Source organism: Mobula birostris, chromosome 16, assembly GCF_030028105.1.
Source record: "Mobula birostris isolate sMobBir1 chromosome 16, sMobBir1.hap1, whole genome shotgun sequence".
NCBI lineage: Eukaryota > Metazoa > Chordata > Chondrichthyes > Myliobatiformes > Myliobatidae > Mobula > Mobula birostris.
In genome coordinates, this window is record NC_092385.1 from 77,991,214 (window position 1) to 78,013,621 (window position 22,408).

Sequence of the window (22,408 nt, forward strand, 5' to 3'; positions counted from 1 at the left end):
ATATACAGCGATTTCTACCCTTCTCTCCCAACTCTTCTTACCTGTTGCATTTTAGTTCCTGACATGGATCCACTGTGGTCTATCACAAATACAACATTCTTTGGAATCCTGTTTAAGTTAGCAGGCGCAAAATGGTGTACAAAATATCCATTTACAATCTGAATAAAGAAAATCAACAAGCATCAGAATCAGTTAACGTTGTCATCAATACGTTATGTTTAGGCACGTTCTTCAGTTACCTGAATGCTGCCGGCAGACAGATCTCTATTGACGTCATAACGTATGATGAAGTTTCCATCCAGAACTGTGTCCTGACAATCGGGGCACTTGCGCTGTTGCTCAAGTGTTGGTTTGAAGGAGACGTGTGCCTGAATGAAAAAACGGATCAGTATTAATTTTGTATTGCCCTGGTCTTTACAATAAACCAAAAACAAAATGCTCATTGTTCTGTACCTTTGTTCCTCTCACAGTCTTCTCCACGAGAGAAGTCAGATTATTTATTAGGAAATTGGAATCAACATCCACAAAGGAAATGCCTTGTGGTTCAAAAATATGCACGTCAATCTGCAGACAAGAATGCAAAGTGTATTGATATTTAATCATCTTAAATGGGCAAATTTGCAAATAGCCAAAGCACATTAGCATCAGTGCTTCTTTGTAAGTATACCTGGAAGTGATTGACAAGCTGCTTGGGGTTCACTCCGATATTCATTTCATATTTTCCCAGGTTACGTTTTAATAATTCTTCGTAAGTTAGTTCGAATGTGACCTTTTTGGTTGGTCCAATATTTACTGAAACTTTGAACTTCTCCAGTTTTCTTCCGGATGCCCTTTCAAAAGCAAGACAAAAAGCTGCAGTGAATGCTGCATGAAGGTAATGGACAGCTTGCTTTCTACCAACAGAGCTGTGGACACATCACGGAAACAAGTCTCCCCTCCATGAATGCTGTCCGTACTTTCCTGTCTCACTAAAGCAGCCAGCAAAATCAAAAACCCCACCCTCTCAGGCCATTCTCTCTTCAAACCATACATGGGCACAGCCTAATGAGACAGTGTTTCTCTGGGACCAAGGTGCAAAACATACACGTGCATTCAAAATAACGAGAAAGGGAAAAAAACAAAGGACATACTCACATAAGAAAACAAATTTTTAGTTCAAGTCCCTGAGCAACAAGTCCTGCAAATGGATGGTTCCCAGCAGTCCAGATTATAAGACTATTTAATACTTTCCTAGTACGATAAGATGGACTCTTAGCCTCAGATTCTAACTCTTTATGATCTTGCACCTCACTGTCTACCTACACTGCACTTTCTCTGTAGCTGTCACACTTTATTCTCCATTATGTTATTGTTTTGCCTTGTTTTGTCTCAGTGCACTGTGTTATGATCTGATCTGTATGGCAATATGCAAGACAAGCTTTTCACTGTATCTTGGCACATGTGACATAAAGAAACCAGTTTCAGTAAAGGATTGCATTGATTTCCTATTACATGTTGTCTCGTACGATATTAATGAGGCCAGCAGCTAAAAATGTCCAAATCTGAGGCAGCAGAACCATAGTCTTACATAGCTTTATGATATCTGCTGCTGGGGTGCCTTGTTTCTCAGCGCAAGATTTACTTCTGAATTTTAATCACCTTACAATGACTCTACACTAGACAGTACATAACAAAATTGTTAATGGATTCTAGGAAAAAGTGTGTCATTTTGATTTTCTAGGGTGTTGGTGTTGTAATGTACGTGTGTGCAATGGGATCTTAACTTGGGAAGAAGTCCAATCCAGAATGTCCAGGCACATAAGACATGACAACTTCAAAGAAAGAATTATTTGGCAGTCCGCTCAATCAAACTACCAACACAATCATGTAGACATTCTACGTTGTTACTAACTTCATTGTTTTTAATTGCTATGATTCTTCACTGACTTCATCACCCACGTGCTCAGTGGGTTTATCATCTCCAACAAAGACCTTTGTAGAACGTACAAAATATGCACATGAGGAGCTGATAAAGAAGGTGTGTGTTCAAGGGGCTCTTCACTGGCAGTTTCTGGCACTTAATACTAACATTGATGCAATCCAGACAATTCTAAGTCACCTGATATATAATTATAATAATTGTTTTCAAAACCACAATGACTTATAGTATAGGTATGTAAAATAGTTATGTGAAAAACTGCATAATTAAACTGATTCCTTTGTCTTGCAACATCTGTACTGGGAGTTGGTGCCTGAAATAGGAATCCTATTTCAGGCACTTACTGTGATTTCCAGAACTTTAATCCTAGTTATTTTCCATAGAAACTTGGCATCCCACAAAGAGGATTTCAGAAAAGAAAAGGTTAACCAGAACTGATAAAAACTGCCTTCATAACAGGTAATTATAGACAGACAAGGGCTCATCTACTGGGAGAGAGATATGGATTACTGCTGTTTCAAGATTTCTTTTTAATGGTTTATTTGCACATAGATGTAACGAGGGAGTGAAATTCTCCAGGAGTTATATTTAATTCTTTCTTGGAATGTACAAAAATGTGTAACTCAAAATGGTGGTTGTAAGAGAAAATGGAGACAGCTTGGAATGCAGGAAAGTTTTGAGAACATGCAAGAGTACAAGAATGCAGCCTCAGCACTGAGATAGATAATGGTGAAATATATGTTCTTTTGTCTTTGTCTTTAAGGTATATGTGTAGTCTGATGTTATATGTCAAGGCTGATGATTATGGGAGATAAGCAGGTACAGGCTGGTACCAGGACTAAATGGAAAAGTAGTGGGGTAGAAGTTTTGAAGGGTATAAAATAGGGCTACTTCTTTCTGCACCAGAGACCAGACCAGTTTTAAGAAACAGACTGACACGAGGGAGAGGGAGAGAAAGGGGGACGGAGGGAGAGAGAGAGAGGGAGGGAGGGAAAGAGGGAGGGACTGAGTGGGAGAGGGGTAGAGGGGGGGAGAAGAAGAGAGGTAGAGGGAGAGAGAGAAATAGAGGGGAGGGGAAAGAAGGAGAGGGGAGGGGAGAGAAGGAGATGGGAAGGGAGAGAAGGAGAGGCAGGAAGGAAGAGAATGAGTGAGAGAGTGAGGAGAAGGTGTGTGAGGGAGATCAAGAGAAAGGGAATGGGGGACGGAGTGGATAGTGAGAGGGTAGAGAAGGAGAGGAGAAGGAGAGAGGGGTAGGGAGAGAGGGAGAGGAGAGGGAGAAAAAGAAAACTGTAGAAGAGGATATTGGACACTTAGGATTCCCACTGACATTGTATTAGATTGGTTCATAGATTCATTGGTTGAAAGGTGTTCTTTCTTTCTATATTTTAGTAAAGTGGTTAATGACAAGACTTTATATCTTATTATAATGTAACATTTTTATAAACTTTAAACATTTGAACAGTGCCTTGCTTGTTTGCAAGCACCTCACTGCTGACTCAGGAAAGAAAGAGGAATTAATTAGAAAAAATGTTCATTTTATATTTCTGAGGAATTTAATTTATCAAAGTGGTTGATGAGGCAAGAATGAAGGAGAACTGGGTTCTTACTTTACAAGCCCCGCAGTCTGTCCCTGTGAAACAGCTTTTTGATACTGTTTCTGGGCAACTTCTTTCTCTTTCACAGCTCCCACATACGTTACTCCATCCAGAGTCCTACAAAAGGCAAGACCACATGGTTGTTGACACAGAAAGCTGTTGCAGTCATCTTCTCCATTCATATGTTTTCCTGGATTGTAATGAACCTTAGATATAAGAACTTGCACAAAACACACCTACGTATGGAATATCACAGTGCACGTCACAGAATAATATATTACTGTTGCTAAAGGAAGGAATTACTCTGGACATTTATGAGTTCTATTCCCTGTCAGAGGCCATTTTGGTTGAGTGTGGAGAGCTGGATGAAGATTATCAAATTAAGGTCATAAAGGATGTAGGAGAATTGGAAAGGACAGTTGAATTTTAATTGGAAAGTAAGTTGAATTAGATGGTCCTGGACCACTACTCATTGGAATTCAGAAGAATGTGGGACGACCTCATTGAAACCTATCGAATGCTGGAAGGCCTCAATCGAGTGGATGTGGAGAGGATGTTTCCAAAGACGAGGGAATCTAAGACCAGAGGACACAGCCTCAGAATAGACAGGCTTGCTTTTAGAACAGAGATGAGAAGCTATTTCTTTGGCTGGAGTGTGGTGAATCATTGCCACAGGTAGCTGTAGAGGCCAAGTCATTGGGTGTATTTAAGGCAGGATTTGACAGGTTCTTGATTTGTCAGGGAATGAAGGGATGCAGGGAAAGGCAGGAGATTGGGGCTGAGAGGGAAATTGACTGGCCATGATGAAATGGCGGAGCAGACTCGATGTGCTAAATGGCCTGATTCTGCTCCTCTATCTTATGGTCTTATTGTCTTACTAATTTTCTGTAGCAATAAATCTGATGTACCCTTGGGATAGGATAATGCTAGGAGAGGCATAGAGACAACTTGTAAACATAACTGAGAGGGAATAAAGTCTAAGGAAAACCAGCCTTCTGGTTTGGAGCATTGATCTAAGAAAGATTGAATACAAGAGCACTAAAGTAAATACAGGTACAATAGCAGGATGAGTAAAGACAAAGGAAGTTTAAAAAAAGGACGGAGATAATGAAAACTTAAATTTTAAGCTTTGCATTAGAGCTGCTGCTAAAATAAATTGTCATAAAGGCAAACTCAGATTGCAAAGACCTATTTTGTTATGAGTTGATGAAGTGATCTCACGACCCTTTGAAAATTCAGAGGCTTGTTGGCGAAAGATTTGAGTCACAGATTTAATGGAGGAAATCCAGTCATTTATAATTACATTGTAAATATATAAAAACTTTGAAAAGTTCTGTAATTCTGTTTAAATAATTTTTTTTTGAATTTGAACACATTGCTAAATGTGCAATGTGGTCTCTTTACATACGTCCCAGAACCGGGACTTTGGGCTGTAATGCTTCAGGGTTCTCTTCCTAAGCAAGCTGGAGCAATAGAATGTGAATTACATAGGACCATAGGTTTAATGAGTCATATCACTAAGATACTTCTAAGAATTGTGATGACAAGAGCTAAAAGTAAGATACAAGCTGAAATAGGTAAAGAACAATGTGGTTTTGTGAAAGACAAAGGTACAAGAAACGTGATATTGATGTTAAGGATACTATCAGAATGAGCTATTCAAATGCAAAAAGATTTGATTGTTTTATTGACTACACAAAAGCATTTGATAAAGTGAAGCACAATAAGTTATTTGAAATATTACAGGAAACTCTAGATCTAGATTCGAGAGACCTCCGCCTAATCAGAAATCTGTACTGGGAACAAACTGCCGCTGTAAGAATAGATGGAGAAGTGAGTCAGTTTATGAAAATCAAGAGAGGCGTTAGACAAGGGTGTTTTCTCCCCTGATTTGTTTAATGTGTACAGTGAAACAATATTACAAAAAAATAACAGAAACCTTGAGAATCAAATTTGACAATAGACAATAGGTGCAGAAGTAGACCATTCGGCCCTTCGAACCTGCACTGTCATTCTGAGATCATGGCTGATCATCTACTATCAATACCTGGTTCCTACCTTGTCCCCATAACCCTTGATTCCCCTATCCATAAGATACCTATCTAGCTCCTTCTTGAAAGCATCCAGAGAATTGGCCTCCACTGTCTTTTGAGGCAACGCGTTCCACACCTCCACAACTCTCTGGGAGAAGAAGTTCCTCCTCAACTCTGTCCTAAATGACCTACCCCTTATTTTTAAACCATGTCCTCTGGTACTGGACTCTCCCATCATCTGGAACATATTTCCTGCCTCTATCTTGTCCAATCCCTTAATAATCTTATATGTCTCAATCAGATCCCCCCTCAATCTCCTTAATTCCAACGTGTACAAGCCCAGTTTCTCTAACCTCTCTGCGTAAGACAGTCCGGACATCCCAGGAATTAACCTAGTGAACCTACGTTGCACCTCCTCCACAGCCAGGATGTCCTTCCTTAACCCTGGAGACCAAAACTGCACACAATACTCCAGGTGTGGTCTCACCAGGGCCCTGTACAAATGCGAAAGGATTTCCTTGCTCTTGTACTCAATTCTCTTTGTAATAAAGGCCAACATTCCATTAGCCTTCTTCACTGCCTGCTGCACTTGCTCATTCACCTTCAGAGACTGATGAACAAGTACTCCTAGATCTCTTTATATTTCTCCCTTACCTAACTCCACACTGTTCAGATAATAATCTGCCATCCTGTTCTTGCTCCCAAAGTGAATAACCTCACACTTATTCACATTAAACGCTATCTGCCAAGTTTCTGCCCACTCACCCAGCCTATCCAAGTCACCTTGAATTCTCCTAACATCCTCATCACATGTCACACTGCCACCCAGCTTAGTATCATCAGCAAACTTGCTGATGTTATCCACAATGCCTTCCTCTAAATCATTGACGTAAATCGCAAACAGCTGAGGTCCCAATACCGAGCCCTGTGGCACCCCACTAGTCACCACCTGCCATTCCGAGAAACACCCATTCACTGCTACCCTTTGCTTTCTATCTGCCAACCAGTTTTCTATCCATGTCACTATCCTCCCCGCAATGCCATGAGCTCTGATTATACCCACCAATCTCCTATGTGGTACCTTATCAAATGTCTTCTGAAAGTCAAGGTGCACCACATCCACTGGATCTCCTGCGTCTATCTTCCTGGTTACATCCTCGAAAAACTCCAATAGATTAGTCAAGCATGATTTGCCTTTGATAAATCCATGCTGGCTCAGCCCAATCCTATCACTGCTATCAAGATATGCCGCTATTTCATCTTTAATAATGGACTCTAGCATCTTCCCCACTACTGATGTTAGGCTAACAGGGCGATAGTTCTCTGTTTTCTCCCTCCCTCCTTTCTTAGCCATTCGCCAATCCTCAAGAACTGATCCCGAATCTAAGGAACGTTGAAAAATGATCACCAATGCATCCGCAATTTCCAGAGCCACCTCCTTTAGTACCCTAGGATGCAGACCATCTGGACCTGGAGATTTGTTAGCCTTCAGTCCCATCAGTCTACTCATCACTGTTTCCTTCCGGTGTTTTGAGGGTGAAAACATCAATCATTTCAGATATGCGGATGACACTGTGTTAATTTCAAGTATGGAGGAAGAACTACAAAACTTAATTGATATAATTGTTGAAGAAAGTGCAAAAATGAGTCTATCTATCAATCGCAAAAAGACAGAATATATGGTGATATCCAAAAAGAAGGAGAATCGTATCTGCAGGCTGAAAATAAATGGGGAAGACATAAAACAAGTACAGAACTTTTGCTACTTAGGAAGCTGGGTGACATCAGATGACAGGTGCGACATGGACATCAAAAGAAGAACAGGGATGGCAAAAGACACCTTTACGAGAATGAAGAGTATAATGACCAATACATACTAAACTAGGCATGACAACCCGCCTCAGAGTACTGAAATGTTACGTTTATCCAGTTATGTTATATGGCTCAGAATGCTGGACAATATCTAGTAACATGAGGAAACAAATTGTAGCAGCAGAGATGTGGTTTTTGAGGAGGATGCAAAGAATATCATGGACAAAACGAATATCTAATGAGGATATCATGAACAGAGCAAGCACAAAAAGAGAAATAATGTATGAGATCATGAAAAGGCAACATAACTACATTGGACATGTGATTAGGAAAGAGGAGTTAGAATGCACGGTAATTATGGGAAAGATTGAAGGGAAGAAAGCAAGAGGAAGACAAAGACAAATGATGATGGAGACAGCAGCCAGAGAACTGGAAATGAATACCAATGAATTTGATCCACTTGACCTGAAACAGGAGTGTGTGGGCCAAGGCAGTCAAAGCTCAAACTGGGCATGGCACCTGATGATGATGATGATGATGTAGCAAACAGCGTTTTAATCTAAAATCAATCTGCAGCGTTCATTCAAATTGAACGATCCAACAGCCTATGGTTAGATAAATCATCAATGAACTGCAGTAACATCACACCTTTATTTCCTGTTCCAAGCAGAGTGGTGCCCACCGGCTGCCAAAGATCAGGCCATGTATCAGTTTACAACTTGATGACTGATAAGGGTTTTTACTGAGTGCCTTGCAGGGGAGAAGCAGTGAAGACTGAAGCTTTGCTAATGACATTTGGAGTAGCACTCTTTATCATCCCAGCTTCACAAAAGGAATTCTCTTAATTACCCTGTTCTGCCTTTTTATCCTTTTTGACCACTGCCTATTGCCAAGCTTCTGGGCCAGCCTGGTGCCGCTCAAATATTGAGCAGAAGAACCTGCAACCTGATCATCTCTGAGGCTGAGGTACACGGGTGTTTCCAATGAGTGGACAGTTGCAAGGCTGCGGGACTGGATGGCATCCCAGGGCAGGTACTCAGAGTGTGCCCAGCACAACTGGCAGTTGTGTTTACAGACATTTTTAATCTCTCCCTCTCCCAGTGTAGAGTGCCCTTCTACTTCAAATTATCCACTATTATCCCAGCACCAAAAAAGACCAAGGTAGCATGTCTGAACGACTGGCTCAATAATAAGCAAATGCTTTGAGAGGCTGGTCAAGGATTACATCTGCAGCTTGCTACCACCCAAACTGGACCCCTTACAATTTGTCCACTGACACAACTGATCGACAGAAGACGCAATAGCCACAGTTCTACACACCGTCTTTACACATCTGGAGAAGAAAGACGTTTATGTGAGAATGATGTTCTTGGACTACAGTTCAGCATTCAACACCATAATTCCCTCCAGGCTGGACAAGAAACTCAGAATCCTTGGCCTTGACCCTGCCTTGTGCAGTTGGATCCTGGACTTCCTGTCAGCTTTCAGCAGGTTGTAAGAGTGGGCTCCCTCACCTCCAACCCTCTGACTCTCAACACAGGAGCCCTTAGGACTGCGTACTGAGTCCCCTCCTTTATTCCCTGTATACCCATGACTGAATCGCCACCCACAGCTCCAATCTGCTAATTAAATTTGCCGATGACACTAGATTGATTGGCCTAATCTCAAACAATAACAAGGTGGCCTACAAGCAAGAAGTCATCTCTCTGACACAGTGGTGTCAAGAAAACAACCTCTCCCTCAACGTCGCAAAAACCAAGGAGCTGGTTGTCGACACAGGAGGAATGGAGATGGACTAATCCCTATTGACATCAATGGATCTGGGGTTGAGAGGATAAATAACTTGAAGTTCCTCGGCATCCACGTCACCGAGGACCTCAAGTAGTCTGTGCACACCAGCTGTGTGGTGAAAAAGGTACAACAGCCCCTCTTTCACCTCAGACAGTTGAGGAAGTTTGGTGTGGGCCCCCAGATCCTAAGAACTTCCTACAGCGGCACAATTGAGAGCATCCTGACTGGCTGCATCACTGCCTGGTATGGGAACTGTACTTCCCTCAATCGTAGGACTCTGTAGAGAGTGGTGCGGACAGCCCAGCACATTTGTAGTTGTGAACTTCCCATGATTCAGGGTATTTACAAGGACAAGTGTGTAAAAAGGGCCTGAAGGATCATTGGGGACCCAGCTGCTGCCATCCGGGAAATGGTACCGCAGCATAAAATCCAGGACCAACAGGCTCCGGGACAGCTTCCTCCACCAGGCCGTCAGACTGATGAACTCACGCTAACTTGAATGTTCTCTATATTACATTGACTGTTCTATTTATTATAAATTATTATAAATTACTATGATTGCACATTGCACATTTAGATGGAGACGTAATGTAAAGATTTTTACTCCTCATGTTTGTGAAGGATGTAAGAAATAAAGTCAATTCAATTCAATTTGATTCCCAGGAACAGGTGTTTTGGTCCACGGAGTCTAGGCTGAGCTCTGGCATCACTTACATTACAGTCGAAGTCCTTTAGATGCCGCTGTAGCTGCAACCTGATTTACTTGGAGTTTTAAGAGTTCTGAGTGCTCTAGGCAGACTCCACTGCCGTCTGAACTTTGGATACAAAGGGAGAGTGAGGAGCAGATTTTGAACCAAACTGCTCATCTGCCAATTTTTTTGTCAGACTTTTACTTGCAGATTCTGCACATGCTCATTAGATTTCCTATTAATCTTTTTTTCTCTCTCCTCAGATTAGCTTTAATTATGTTTCATGGTTTTTATTCACTTCACAACTAGAAGTAGAGCTGAACACCACATCAATTATAATGCTCAGCCTAAGTATACAATCCAGAAGAGTCTGCCACAACAGATCTATTCTATGTAATCATTTTAATTGAACAATGTAGCTTATACGCACATGCTGAAGTTGGTGATGAAGGCTGTTTTTGGGAGCTCTATCTCAAAGAAGGCTTCCTTTGACACATTAGCTCGATTTACCACTCGGCTAATTATCACATTGTGAGCAAACCGTGAGGTTACTTTGGAATCAATCTTCATGCTGTAGATTTCAAGCTCCCTCCGATGCTGAAAGAAACAAAAGAGGAACGTTTCAACAAGAAGTACAGAGGAAACAAACCAAAATACTAACAAAAGAATCAGAAACACAAGAGGTTCTGCAGATGCTGGAAACCCAGAGTAACATGCACAAAATGCTGGGGGAACTCAGCAGGTCAGACAGCACCAATGGAGTGGAATAAACAGTTAATACTTCAGGCCAAGTCCCTTCATAAAGACCTGATGAGTCCCGATGAAAGGTCTCTGCCTGAAACGGTGAGGTGTTACAAAAGAATCAGAATTATATTGGTGCTGACATTGTTCTTTGGAAACATTACTCAGACAGTTCATCAGCTGGCCCCAAGTTTGCAGTTAGGATGCTTACACGCACTGTTGATCTCAGAAAATAGTTGTACATAATTAGTGTAGTTCCCCAATGGAAGATTACATGAAGAAGCCAAAACTATCTCTCACGGAAAAATCCTGCAAGGCATCTATGATTTCAGTGCTGCGATATCGTTATGTAGTTGGAAGTGAATGGGCATGGAAGTGGCGAGATGGTAACAGCTACACAATAAATATTTAGCCGTCTGTCAAAGATGCCAAGATATTAATGCTTCTGATGTTCAGAACCATTTCAAAAGCTTTGAAAAACTTCGTATAAGTTCAAACAATACACAACAACCCAAGTTAGCTAATAACAAGCTTAGTGATTTGTAGACACTTGTCCTGATTGAAATTTATGGAGCTGCTGTCTCTGATGAATTCCAACCTGGTTTTCATGGCAAGAACAATGTAGCCAAGTGTTGCTATTACTCTGGATTCCATCTGGGAATCAGCATTGAAGCTTGTTCAATAACCACAAGCTGACCACAACTCAGGACTTCTAGCTTTCATAACATTAGTTATGCTGTGAATTTCTGACATTCATCTGCAAAATCCCAGCCATTACTTTTTATTATAAGTAGTCATAAAGTACAAATTATATCCCCTGAGATATGTTTTACAAAATCATTGAATTGTCAAAATTAACCTAATCAAAACGCTCTTCAGCGAAAGGAGCAATTCATCGAATCACCCTGTACTGTATATGAAAACAAAACTAAAATATTACTGAGTAAATACTACTGATATTATAAATGATATCCATATTGCAAATAGTAAATAATTAGTAAATAATTTATGCCATTGCTGTTGCTGCTTTTCTTATGTTCCAGTCAAGAGAATGAAAACAAAATATCAGTATTAGAAAATGGCCACAGTAAACACAAATTATACCGACTGATCAAATAAAGCTAAACTCTATTTCTTTTTTTAGAATAGAGTTAGAATACTTAAGAATAGAGTGAATTAGAATACATAATGTCAGTAATATTTAATGTGATTTTTCAGGATACATGTTGATGGAACAACTCTATTTTTGTAAAGTTAACATTATCTACAGTACACACATTTGATAAGTCTAATTTTGTGAATTAACAGTTTCCACTTTGAACGAATAAAGGGCTTACTTGTCATAGCAATCTAATAAACATGATATTAACGGATAATTGGGGTTGTGAATTTCAAACAAAAGATGCTGCCTGAAGTTTATAACATTATCTGTGATATGACTTTAAAAAACTGGAGCATTAGTATGGCTGAAATACTACCCACAGTATGTACAAAATAACTAGCAGTATTAAATATTACAGTTGAGAAAAGAATTACATAGCATTACCCGTAGTAATTAATTTGTAATAATAGATTCTTTATGCAAAGTTCTTCACTATCAACAAATAGTAGATGGCTAGCTAGGAAAAACTCACAGTACACATCATTATAGAAGATTAGATATTACATAGTGATTTTAGTACTACAGCTTAATGAGGATTAACAAAACTGCCTCTGACTTACTAATGCACCTATTCATTTTCATTAGCAACAAAATTGTATTATGCCATTGTAAATCATACATTACCTTATGGTGCTCTGGTTCTGTTAAAATTAATTCAGAAGCTATTAATACTGGAATAAACATTAGCAGAAGGTAGGACAGCATTGTTTTCATTTTGAACAATGTTCATTTGTCAAACAAGATGCAAGAAGGTTGGTTTTATTCTCAGATCTGTTAATGAACAATCATTATATTGACCCTACTCTTAAAATCAGTAGATTGTGTTGACCTGATGTATGATGAAACACAAACTCTCAGCAAACACACATCTCATGGAGATTGTGCAATCTGACTGTTCCAAAGATTCGTCTGTATATGATATTCAGTAATCCACCAAATTATTTTAAACACAGAATTTGATAATTCGCTGGGACTTGCTCATGAAAGGTGTCTCTGGCAGTTGAATGAATAGCCATCAGCCCCAGATGTGTGCTTTGCTAAGTGCTCACTGAGGCAAGTTAAAATTGAAAACGTTTGCGTGGCATCTGGCTCACCAGGCAAAGCACCTGGTCATTTTTAACTGCATGCACCCCATCGCCTTGAGCTTTTCAACTGAACCTCGAACAGAATATAGTCACTTTTCATTTCAGTGAAAGCTCTGAAACATATCAGATAATAGAAGGGAAATCCATACCAGACATTGATAATTCCACAAGATACCTTCACTAGGTAGGATTCATATACTGTATATCTGGTCTCACATCATGCTTTGCAAGTATTTCTTCAACAAAATTTATTTAAGATTATGAATACAAGAATTACATTTCCTCAAACTCCAATTTTTTAGCATTATCCATAATTATCCATAACATAATAAAGTCTATGTAAAACTTAAAACCTTGTTCATAATTCTTATCAACCACCATAGTAATTACAATTATTCATGTTTTGAGGTATCATGAACAAATCTGTGAGGTCTGTATTTTGAATGGAAGTTTACGGAAGCTGGTATCCACATACTTTTTCCCAGGTCGGAGGAGTCTTGAATTAAAGACAAACTGAGGAGACAAAATATTCACACAGAGGACGGTAGTTGTCAGAGGAAGTTGCATATTTACTATTCCAGTCATATTTGAGTAATATTGTAAATGTATTGTTTTGATGAAGCCTTTTTATTGTTTGCATAATACATTGTGGGCTATACAGTATGTAAAAGTACGTGAATGGTATACGTCATTGCGCCACTAGGTCATAAGTGTGCGTCTCACTTAGAAGTAAAAACAACATTTAAATGCATCTCTCTGGCTCCCTTGTTTTTCCTTTAATTAGTTTTATGTTTTGGAGTTACAAAACATAATACTGGTGATGAGAAAGTTTCAAACGAACTCAAAATGACTACCTACTTGTTCAAGCACAGCAAGGCATTCGAATTTTTAAAAGTGCAGTGAGACATTTGAGTAAAAAAAGGTGGAAAATGGATGAATTCACATGTTCCTAAACAATGAGTACCTTGTGATAATAATCATAAATTAAAAAAAACAGAAATGGGGGGCTACTTCAGAAACATAAATGTGTTTGATTGCACAAAAGATAACTAGTTGGAATATACTGAACAGATTGATCAGTATCTTACAGCGAATGGAATAGCTAATGAAAAGTGAGTGCCAGTTTTGCTGGGTGCATTGGGTGGAAAAGCATAGTTTGCTTAGAAGCTTAACTGCTCCAACCAAACCAGCCAAAATGCGCTTTGCAGTTATAGTGAAAGTAATGCAGAAACATTTAGAACCAAAACCATTGTTGATTGGAGAACACTTTATGTTTCATAAGCGTAATCAAAAGGAAGGGGAATCTATTTCACAGTGTATGGCTGGATTGAAGAGATTGTCTGAGCATTGTCAATTCCATGATGGGCTTAATGATGCACTGAGAGATCATTTAGTTTGTGGGATCTTACAAGAAAGCATTCAAAAATGTTTCCTAATTGAAACACAACTGATATTCAAAAGAGCAGTTGGAATTTCTATATTCATGCAAACAGCAGACAGAGATGCAATGAAGTTGCAGTTAGGAATGAAGGAGAATGTGAACAAAATTGCAACATCTAACAGAAACGACCTGGCTGAACAAATTCTGTTACCACTGTGGCAGGGTCTCACATATATGACTAATGTAGGCTTAGAGGCCAAACTTGCAGAAAATGCAAAGAAGTAGGACACAAACACAAAAAGTATGTCATGCAAACAAAAATAAATAGACTGCACAGGGTAGCCAAAAAGATAAAAATTCAAGTTACAGTTTCAAGACGAGCACCAATTTGCATGCTGCTGTTGAAAAATCTGATAATGATGCGAGTGACACAGGACTGGATAGCCTTGGAATTTACTATGTGAGAACTAACTATAGACAAGCAATATGGCTTATGCCAGAAGTGAATGGCAAATTAATTAAGATGGAATTGATCAGGATTTGTATACTGATAACATATTTGATAGTTTTGATAGCCTGCACGGTAAGTATGCATAATCATAATCATGATTCTTCTAGGCCTTCTGCATAATCATTTTTTTAAATACCTGCAGATTCGCCACCTTGTCAAGGAAAAATTTCCCTCTTTTCCTGTTCTACCACCTGCTACGTTATGGGAAAAATTCACTCTTAACTTTAACAATAAGGGGCTGATTTCTGAACTATACTCTCAGCTGATGTCTTTGGGAGTTCAAGATCTAAACAAAACTAAGAGTAGGTGGGAGAACGACCTTGGTATGGACCTTGCGGAAGAATGTTGGGCAAAAGTATTGAATAGGGTTCATTTCTCATCATCATGTGCTAGACTGGGGCTCATACAATTCAAAGTTTTACACAGGGTATATTTAAGTAAAGCCAGACTGGCAGACATATACCCTGGGACAGACGCTGGCTGTGACAGGTGTTCCTTCTCTCCGGCTAGTTTAGTACATGCATTTTGGTCATGCCCTCGGCTTGATGACTATTGGGCACTGGTTTTTAAAATTATCAGTGAAGTTTTGGGGGTGACACTGAGACCTTGCCCGCTTATAGCTGTATTTGGTGTGGCAGATGATGACTTGAGTTTAAATGCAAGCCAGTCAGATATCATTGCATTTACATCGCTATTGGCCCGTAGGAGAATTTTGCTGGTTTGGAAATCTGCCACTCCCCCAACTGCTGCTGCTTGGTTAGAAGATGTAATGTTTTTTCTGCAATTAGAAAAGATTAAATTCACTTTGAGGGGGTCTGTGAAAAAGTTCTATTCGAAATGGGGACCTTTCTTATCATATTTTGGGAGTCTTAAGGAATTACCTACTAGTTGAGGGCATTTGATTGTACTTAGGAAGTTGCCTCCCATTTAACACACTTATAATTTACCTCACAGGGTGGTTGATGAATTGTAAATATGAGTGTATTTTGGATCTTCTGACATGTTGCAGATGTGTGTGAGCCATCGTATTGAAGTAGTGTGGGGGTACGGTTGTGAAATGTCCGTACTTGTATTTGTGAATTGTTGTGTTGTAAATATATTAGCTGCCATGATATGTTTGGGGAGGGCGGGTGGGGGGGAGGTTTGTTTTGGGGGTACGATACTAAAGCAAAATGGAGGAAAATGTAATCCATTATATATTCTGTATTGTGTCATTCCTTCAATAAAAATAAAAATAAAAAAAAAGATGGAATTGATCACTAGCTTGGCAGTTTCAGTCATTCCACAAAATCTGTTTGAACATCATTTCAGAGATAATAAACTGAAGCTGCAGATATCCAGCTAAGAACTTATACTGAAGAAAAGATAACTCCTGTGGGAATGACATTCGTAACAGTGAAATACAACAACCAACAAGCCAGATTGGGCTTGTATGTGGTAAAAACAGGAGGGCCAGAACTATGGGGTCATGATTGGCTGAGACAACTACAACTTGATTGGAGATCCATCCACCATTTGCATGCCACATCCCCCGCAATAGTCAACTTTAGTAAATAATAGTGAATTAAGAAACATACTGAATGATGTCACAGCGGTGCTCAAGGATGGCATTGGAAAACACGAACATATAGGGGGAAAATAGTGTTAAATGAAAATGACACATTCAAGTTTTACAAAGCCCATCTAGATCCTTATACCATCTGTGATAAAGTAGCCAGTGATCAAGATATCATGGAGGCTTATGAATTCTTTTCAAGACAGAGTGGAGCCCATGCACAATGCCAGTGGTCCCAGTCGCCCAGGAGAATTGTTTGTCAGGATGAGTGGTAATTTTAAGGTAACCGTCAACCCAATTACTGAAAGTAGATCAATACCCTTTGCCCAGGATAGGGGATATCTTTGCACACCTTTCTGGAGGAAAACGCTTCAGTAAAGTGGAGTTAGCTGAGGCCTAGCTACAGATGGAGATGGAGGAAGAGTCCAAAGTGTTTCTCACCATAAACACTCACAAGGGGTTTTATCTCTATAGTAGGCTTGTTTTGGAGTTGCACCTGCACCTGCCCTCTGGCAGGAACCTATGGACCAGATGCTGCAAGGCTGCCCGGGCACGCAGTGTTATCCAGATGGTATCTTTGTTACTGGTGAGGATGATAAGGACCATCTCCAAAATCTAAAGACATTGTTAATAAGATGAGAGGATTACGGACTCAGAGCACAACACGACAATTGTGAATTTTTTAAGCCGAGCATCAGTTACTGTGGCAAATTCAAGCAGTGGTGAATGCCCCAAGGCCAAAGGATGTGTTTCAGTTGTGGCCCTTTTTGGGACTTGGCAATTACTATAACAGGTTGCTGCCAAACCTGGCTACTGTGCTCTACCCCTTGAACTCATTACTACAGATCAAGATGAAATCGCTATGGTCAAAGTGCGTGAGGTGGCTTTCCAAAAGATGAAGGAAGTGCTGGTGTCAGGCATTGTACTCACTTATGATGATCTTCAGTGACTAGTGAAGTATGCCTGTGTCACCTTGTCTTACGGTATGCATGCAGTCATGTTACATGTGATGGAGCTGAATACTGTACCTATAGCCTTTGCATCACATTCTCCTACTGCTGCAGGGAATAACTACACACAGCCTGACAGGTATGGGATGTAAAACGTTTCAACCAACACTTGTATAGGAGAAAGTTTACCCTCACTCCTGATCATCAACCACTAGTGTCCCTTTTCAAACCAGAGAAGAGTGTTTCACTAACAGCAGCAGAGATGGGCTCTGTTCTTGGAGGACACAATTACAAGATCGAATACAAGAACATGTTGAATCATGGAAAAGGAAATATCTGAAAAACTTACAAAAGAGGAAACTCATCTTGATGTATTCTCCCTAATGCAAATCAAAAGTCTCCCTATTACGGCAGAGATGATCCGAAGGGAAACTAGAAAAAATCCCACATTGTCTCAGGTCTACATGGCCACCCAAAGTGGCTGGAATGTGCAGTAGAAATTCCACGTTCCCCATTTTTACCATGGCCAGGATCAACGTATCCTTGACGGTGGTTGCCTTATGTGGGGATTGAGAGTTGTGTACCATCTAAGCTGAGAGCTAAAGAGTTACAGAAGCTACATGCTGGTCATCTAGGGATGGTTGAAATGAAAGTGTTGGCTTGAAGCTTTGTCTGATGGCCTGGGATAGATCAGCAGATTAAGCAGCTTGCCAAGCACTGTTTGGGATGCCAACATGTCCAGCAGATGCCATAAGCAGTGCCTCTCTATCCTAGGAATGGCCTACTTTGCCCTGGCAGAGGATTCATTTCAATTTTGCTGGACACAAATTTGTGGGTAGGAATGGATGATGCCATTAAGTGGCCAGAAGTGTTCCCAATAGCCTCCACTACAGTCTCACACATGGTTAATGTGTTGATAAATCTCTTCTCAAGGACTGGTGTTCCAGAATACTTAGTCAGTGACAATGGTCCATAGTTTGTTACAGTCATTCCGGACAATGAATGGAATAAGACACTATTCCATTCACTGGAATAAGCTACAAATTGCTTAGCAGGAAGGTTTACCAATGTCAGCAGAACACACTACACTATCACTGAATCGGAAGTTTGCCAATTTCCTCCTTGCATATTGCGATGCAGTACACTCCACAACCAACCACTCACCAGCTATGCTTTTCCTGGGTTGTCCATTGCAATCTCGCTTAGGTCTTATCAAACCCAATCTCAGCAGCAGTATGCAGGACAAACAACTGGGTTTCACTCCTGGATAAGTTGTCCTGGTGAGGGACAACAGAGGTGATCAAAGTGGTTTCTTGGAAAGATTAAGGACAGAACTGGATCACTCTCCTACATGGTGGAGATTGCATCAAATGTCATCTGGAGATGACACATTAATCAGTTGACAAGAGGAGAGTCAATTGTTAGAGAAGGAACATGTCCTGAGCTGTCAGAACCACCTCATGCAGTGTCAGAGTCAACTCCTACACCCAGCACAGAGGAGACCCCTGTTTCACAACCACAAGTCTCACCTGCCAAGCAGAAGGATTCCCCTTGCCAAGAAAAACATTATCCCACAAGAGTAAGAAATCCTCCACAGTGATTAAATCTTTAGGTCAGAAAGAAACACTTCAAAATTTACTATGGTATGGATGTGTATATAGAAGCTGCATTGTATAGTATACGGTCTGTGTGTGTGTGTGTGTGTGTGTGTGTGTGTGTGTGTGTGTGTGTGTGTGTGTGTGTATATATATTTGTATATCTCGTGAACCAGATCTCCAGCCCCATTATGTATACAGCCCCATGGGTAAACAGCCCCATTATGTATAGTATACAGTCTGTGTGCGTGTATATATAAGTTTGTATATCTCGTGAACCAGATCCCCAGCTGTGGATAACTAGCCCCACTATGTATAGTATATGGTCTGTGTGTGTGTGTGTGTGTGTGTGTGTGTGTGTGTGTGTATATATCTAAGTTTGTTTATCTTGTGAACCAGATCCCCAGCTGTGGGTAAATAGCCCCACTATGTATAATATACGGTCTGTGTGTGTGTGTATATATGTTTGTATATCTCTTGAACCAGATCCCCAGCTGTGGATAAATAGCCCCACTATGTGAGCTGCGGATAAATAGCCCCACTATGTGATCTGTGGGTAAATAGCCCCACTATGTGAGCAGTCTCAGGAGAGATGGAGGCTACGGGAGTAAACCTTAACAGCATATCCAGATTGGAGCCTCTGGGTGGTTGGATGCCATTGGACATCCTTCCAGCAGCTCCTGTATCCAAGCTGGTGCCAAATGTAATGCCTGATAAGCTTTCCTTTGGACTACACTGGTGAGACCCTGAGCAGGATCTTGATGACTGGGAATCTCAGGATCTCCATTCCTTCTGCTCAGTCTGGCGATGGTGATTGTCCTCACCCACTTTCCTTTGAGGCAGACGGATGCTAATAGCCACCACATGTCTACCACAAAGTACTTGAATGGCATACAACGTCATGACACTACATCATAAGTGCCTGCCTTCCTTAAAACTAAAAATGAATTTTACACACATCTCTCAGGCTCCATTGTCTTTTTCCATTTTCTAAGTGTTGTGGAGTTAAAAAACATAGCAGAAATGGTAGGAGCAGATACAATTAATATTTAAAAGGCAGGTACATGGATACAAGAGATTCCAAGGAAAACGGACCAGACCTGTGCCAATAGGAATACCTCAGCTGTCATAGATGAGTTGGGTCCTTAGGCCTATTTCTATGCTGTATAAGTCTATGACTGAATGAACCAAGTCATTACAATCTCTGTTTGTGTCTTAAGGCTCACCATCTTTGAGTCTCTATTGTAATATTATCTTGTATCCCGATCACCACTCTGTGCACTGGGCTGATATTTGAAAATCTGTACCTTTTGTTGACATCCTGCATAGGATCTTCAGAGGTTTAGAACTTCCGCCACATTGCAATATAATACTTTCTTAAAGCTTTTGGGAAGACTGAAGAAAAATATCTACATTACCTTTGCACTAGTTCCATTTCTCTCACTGCCCCAACTAGTTACCATCAAATTATTTTCATAACTCTCTCATTACAACTGCAACTTGCATCCCTTGATTGCTAGTTCGTGCACATCGGAAAGTTATGGCAGTTCTGCCTGACTTAACTGCAGCACAATGCTGCTTGGATCTCTTTGCACAAGTCCCTCAGTCTGATTTACTAAATCCAATCTATGCATGATTGTTGGTACACAATCATGAGTCATAACTACAATAACCAACTGAAGTTATCTGTCTCAACAGACTCAACTCTCTTCTCCAAATGTGTCCAACAATGAAAAAGGATCTAGTCTTTCCTGGTGTATATGACACATATACATACGGGGCGTGATTGATAAGTTTGTGGCCTAAGGTAGAAGGAGATGAGTTATTAACTTCAAACTTTCTGCATTTTCACTCAAAGAGTTGAACTGCATGGGCATATAACAAGAGCTGTTTAACTCATCTCCTTCTACCTTAAGCCACAAACCTATCAATCGCTCCTGCTGTGGACCACCTGGAGGTCCAAGACGCTCTCGTTACATGCACGTGCAGTTCAACTCTTCGACTGAAAATGCAGAAAGTTTGAAGTTAATAACTCATCTCCTTCTACCTTAGGCCACGAACTTATCAATCACCCCTGCTGTGGACCACTTCTACAAAGAAGGGATCCGTATGCTCCATGACCACTGGATTAAGTGTGTACATGCAGGAGGGGACTATGTTGAAAAATAAATGTGCTAGGTTTTCTAAAATTGACTCCTTCTACCTTAGGCCACGAACTTATCAATCACCCCTCGTATATAATCAACATTCATTGTTTATCCCTCCTGATTGGTTAGTCCTCAAACAGTCAGGTTTCTGCTGTCCCACCTTGGTTAACATCATATTCTAAGAGCTGTTCTTACTTAGAGCGAGACCTTTGTCTTTGTTAAGATTCTTATTCTCATCGGCCTCCTTCACCAGACAGTCCCAACAACTATCGGCAGGGAAGAATAGTTTTGGGCTGTAACATCAATCCTGTGGTCATTGTGTATACAATGTTCTGCTACTTCCAATTTCTCCAGGTAACCAAAACCGATACACCTCCTATGCTCCTTGATGCAGGTTTCTACTGTGGCCGATATACGCTGCTGCACCTTCACGGAGAAATCTGTAAACACCAGCTGACCTGAGTCCCGGGTCGTCACTGATCCGGTTAATCTGTGATTTGGGCTTCCTTACAGGTTTATGGATGGTATTAATCCACTATTTCTTCAAGACCCTGGCAATACTTCTGGAAACTGTGGTAATATAGGGAAGAAAGACGGTAGCGATAGGCTCTTTCTCATTGTTAGGTTTCCTGATCTTTCTGTCGGCTTTTTAAGGGCCTGATTGATTTGCTTCACCTTATAGTCATTCTGTAGGAATGTTGTGCATAATCATCTTGCTTACTACCGGACTAGACGTGTCCAGGCATCATCCCTGGTGAAGGTGGCAGAGTTTGTCATTGAAATGTTCGTTAAAATCAATACCTGTACCCGGCTGGAAGCCCAAGAAGAGTTTATGTGTCCAGCAATGTTTTGCTCTGTCTTAGTGGAAAGTGACTGAAATATCTTAGACAGACATCCTGTCTTACAACAGACCGACATATTGCTCTAGCAATGCACAGTATATAATATTGGTTGGTCCTGAAGTAAATGTTGGTCTAAAAGCCATCATGATCCATGATCCACCTTCAGGCAAAATATAGAATTTGACACCTCCTGATAATCTGATTTGGGCCATGTGCACAAAGAGTTGATATTTGTGCACAGGCAGACCTATCTTCAGTTGGCCTATTATTTATCCTTGTTCCCTTTAGTCTTTCTTGACAGTGGCTTTCCACTCAGTGCTATATGCACAATCATCTGCAATTTCTATCATCAAATGCTCCTTTTTAACGTCCATGTTAACTCTGGATGACTTCAAATTCCACCAGCCAGCAATCATTCCAAGGATTTTGTTCTTCTGCATCAGGATATCAATCCTGTCCACAGTTTCCTTGAAGATGCTCAAACCTGCCTTAAAGACTCTTTATTTTATAATACAAGAATCACACTCATCACAATGTGATTGACACAACTCTCTCCACCCATTTGATTGTTTCATCTTAACCTTGTCTGTTTACTATAGGT

At 40.4% G+C, this 22,408-nt stretch overlaps 1 protein-coding gene across 1 annotated transcript in view; it reads right to left on the reverse strand.

Moving 5' to 3' along the window:
• The window catches only part of LOC140211250 (inter-alpha-trypsin inhibitor heavy chain H3-like), a 61,659-nt gene extending 49,175 nt beyond the window's left edge, over positions 1–12,484 (reverse strand). Inside the window, exons 1-7 of the mRNA XM_072280905.1 lie at positions 12,366–12,484; positions 10,269–10,435; positions 3,526–3,630; positions 668–830; positions 454–564; positions 240–368; positions 42–158 (exon numbers count right to left, since the gene is read on the reverse strand). Of these exons, the coding sequence (XP_072137006.1) occupies positions 42–158; positions 240–368; positions 454–564; positions 668–830; positions 3,526–3,630; positions 10,269–10,435; positions 12,366–12,455 (882 nt within the window). The 5' untranslated portion in view covers positions 12,456–12,484. The remainder of the gene's footprint in view (positions 1–41; positions 159–239; positions 369–453; positions 565–667; positions 831–3,525; positions 3,631–10,268; positions 10,436–12,365) is intronic.
• Between the last annotated feature and the right edge of the window lie 9,924 nt (positions 12,485–22,408).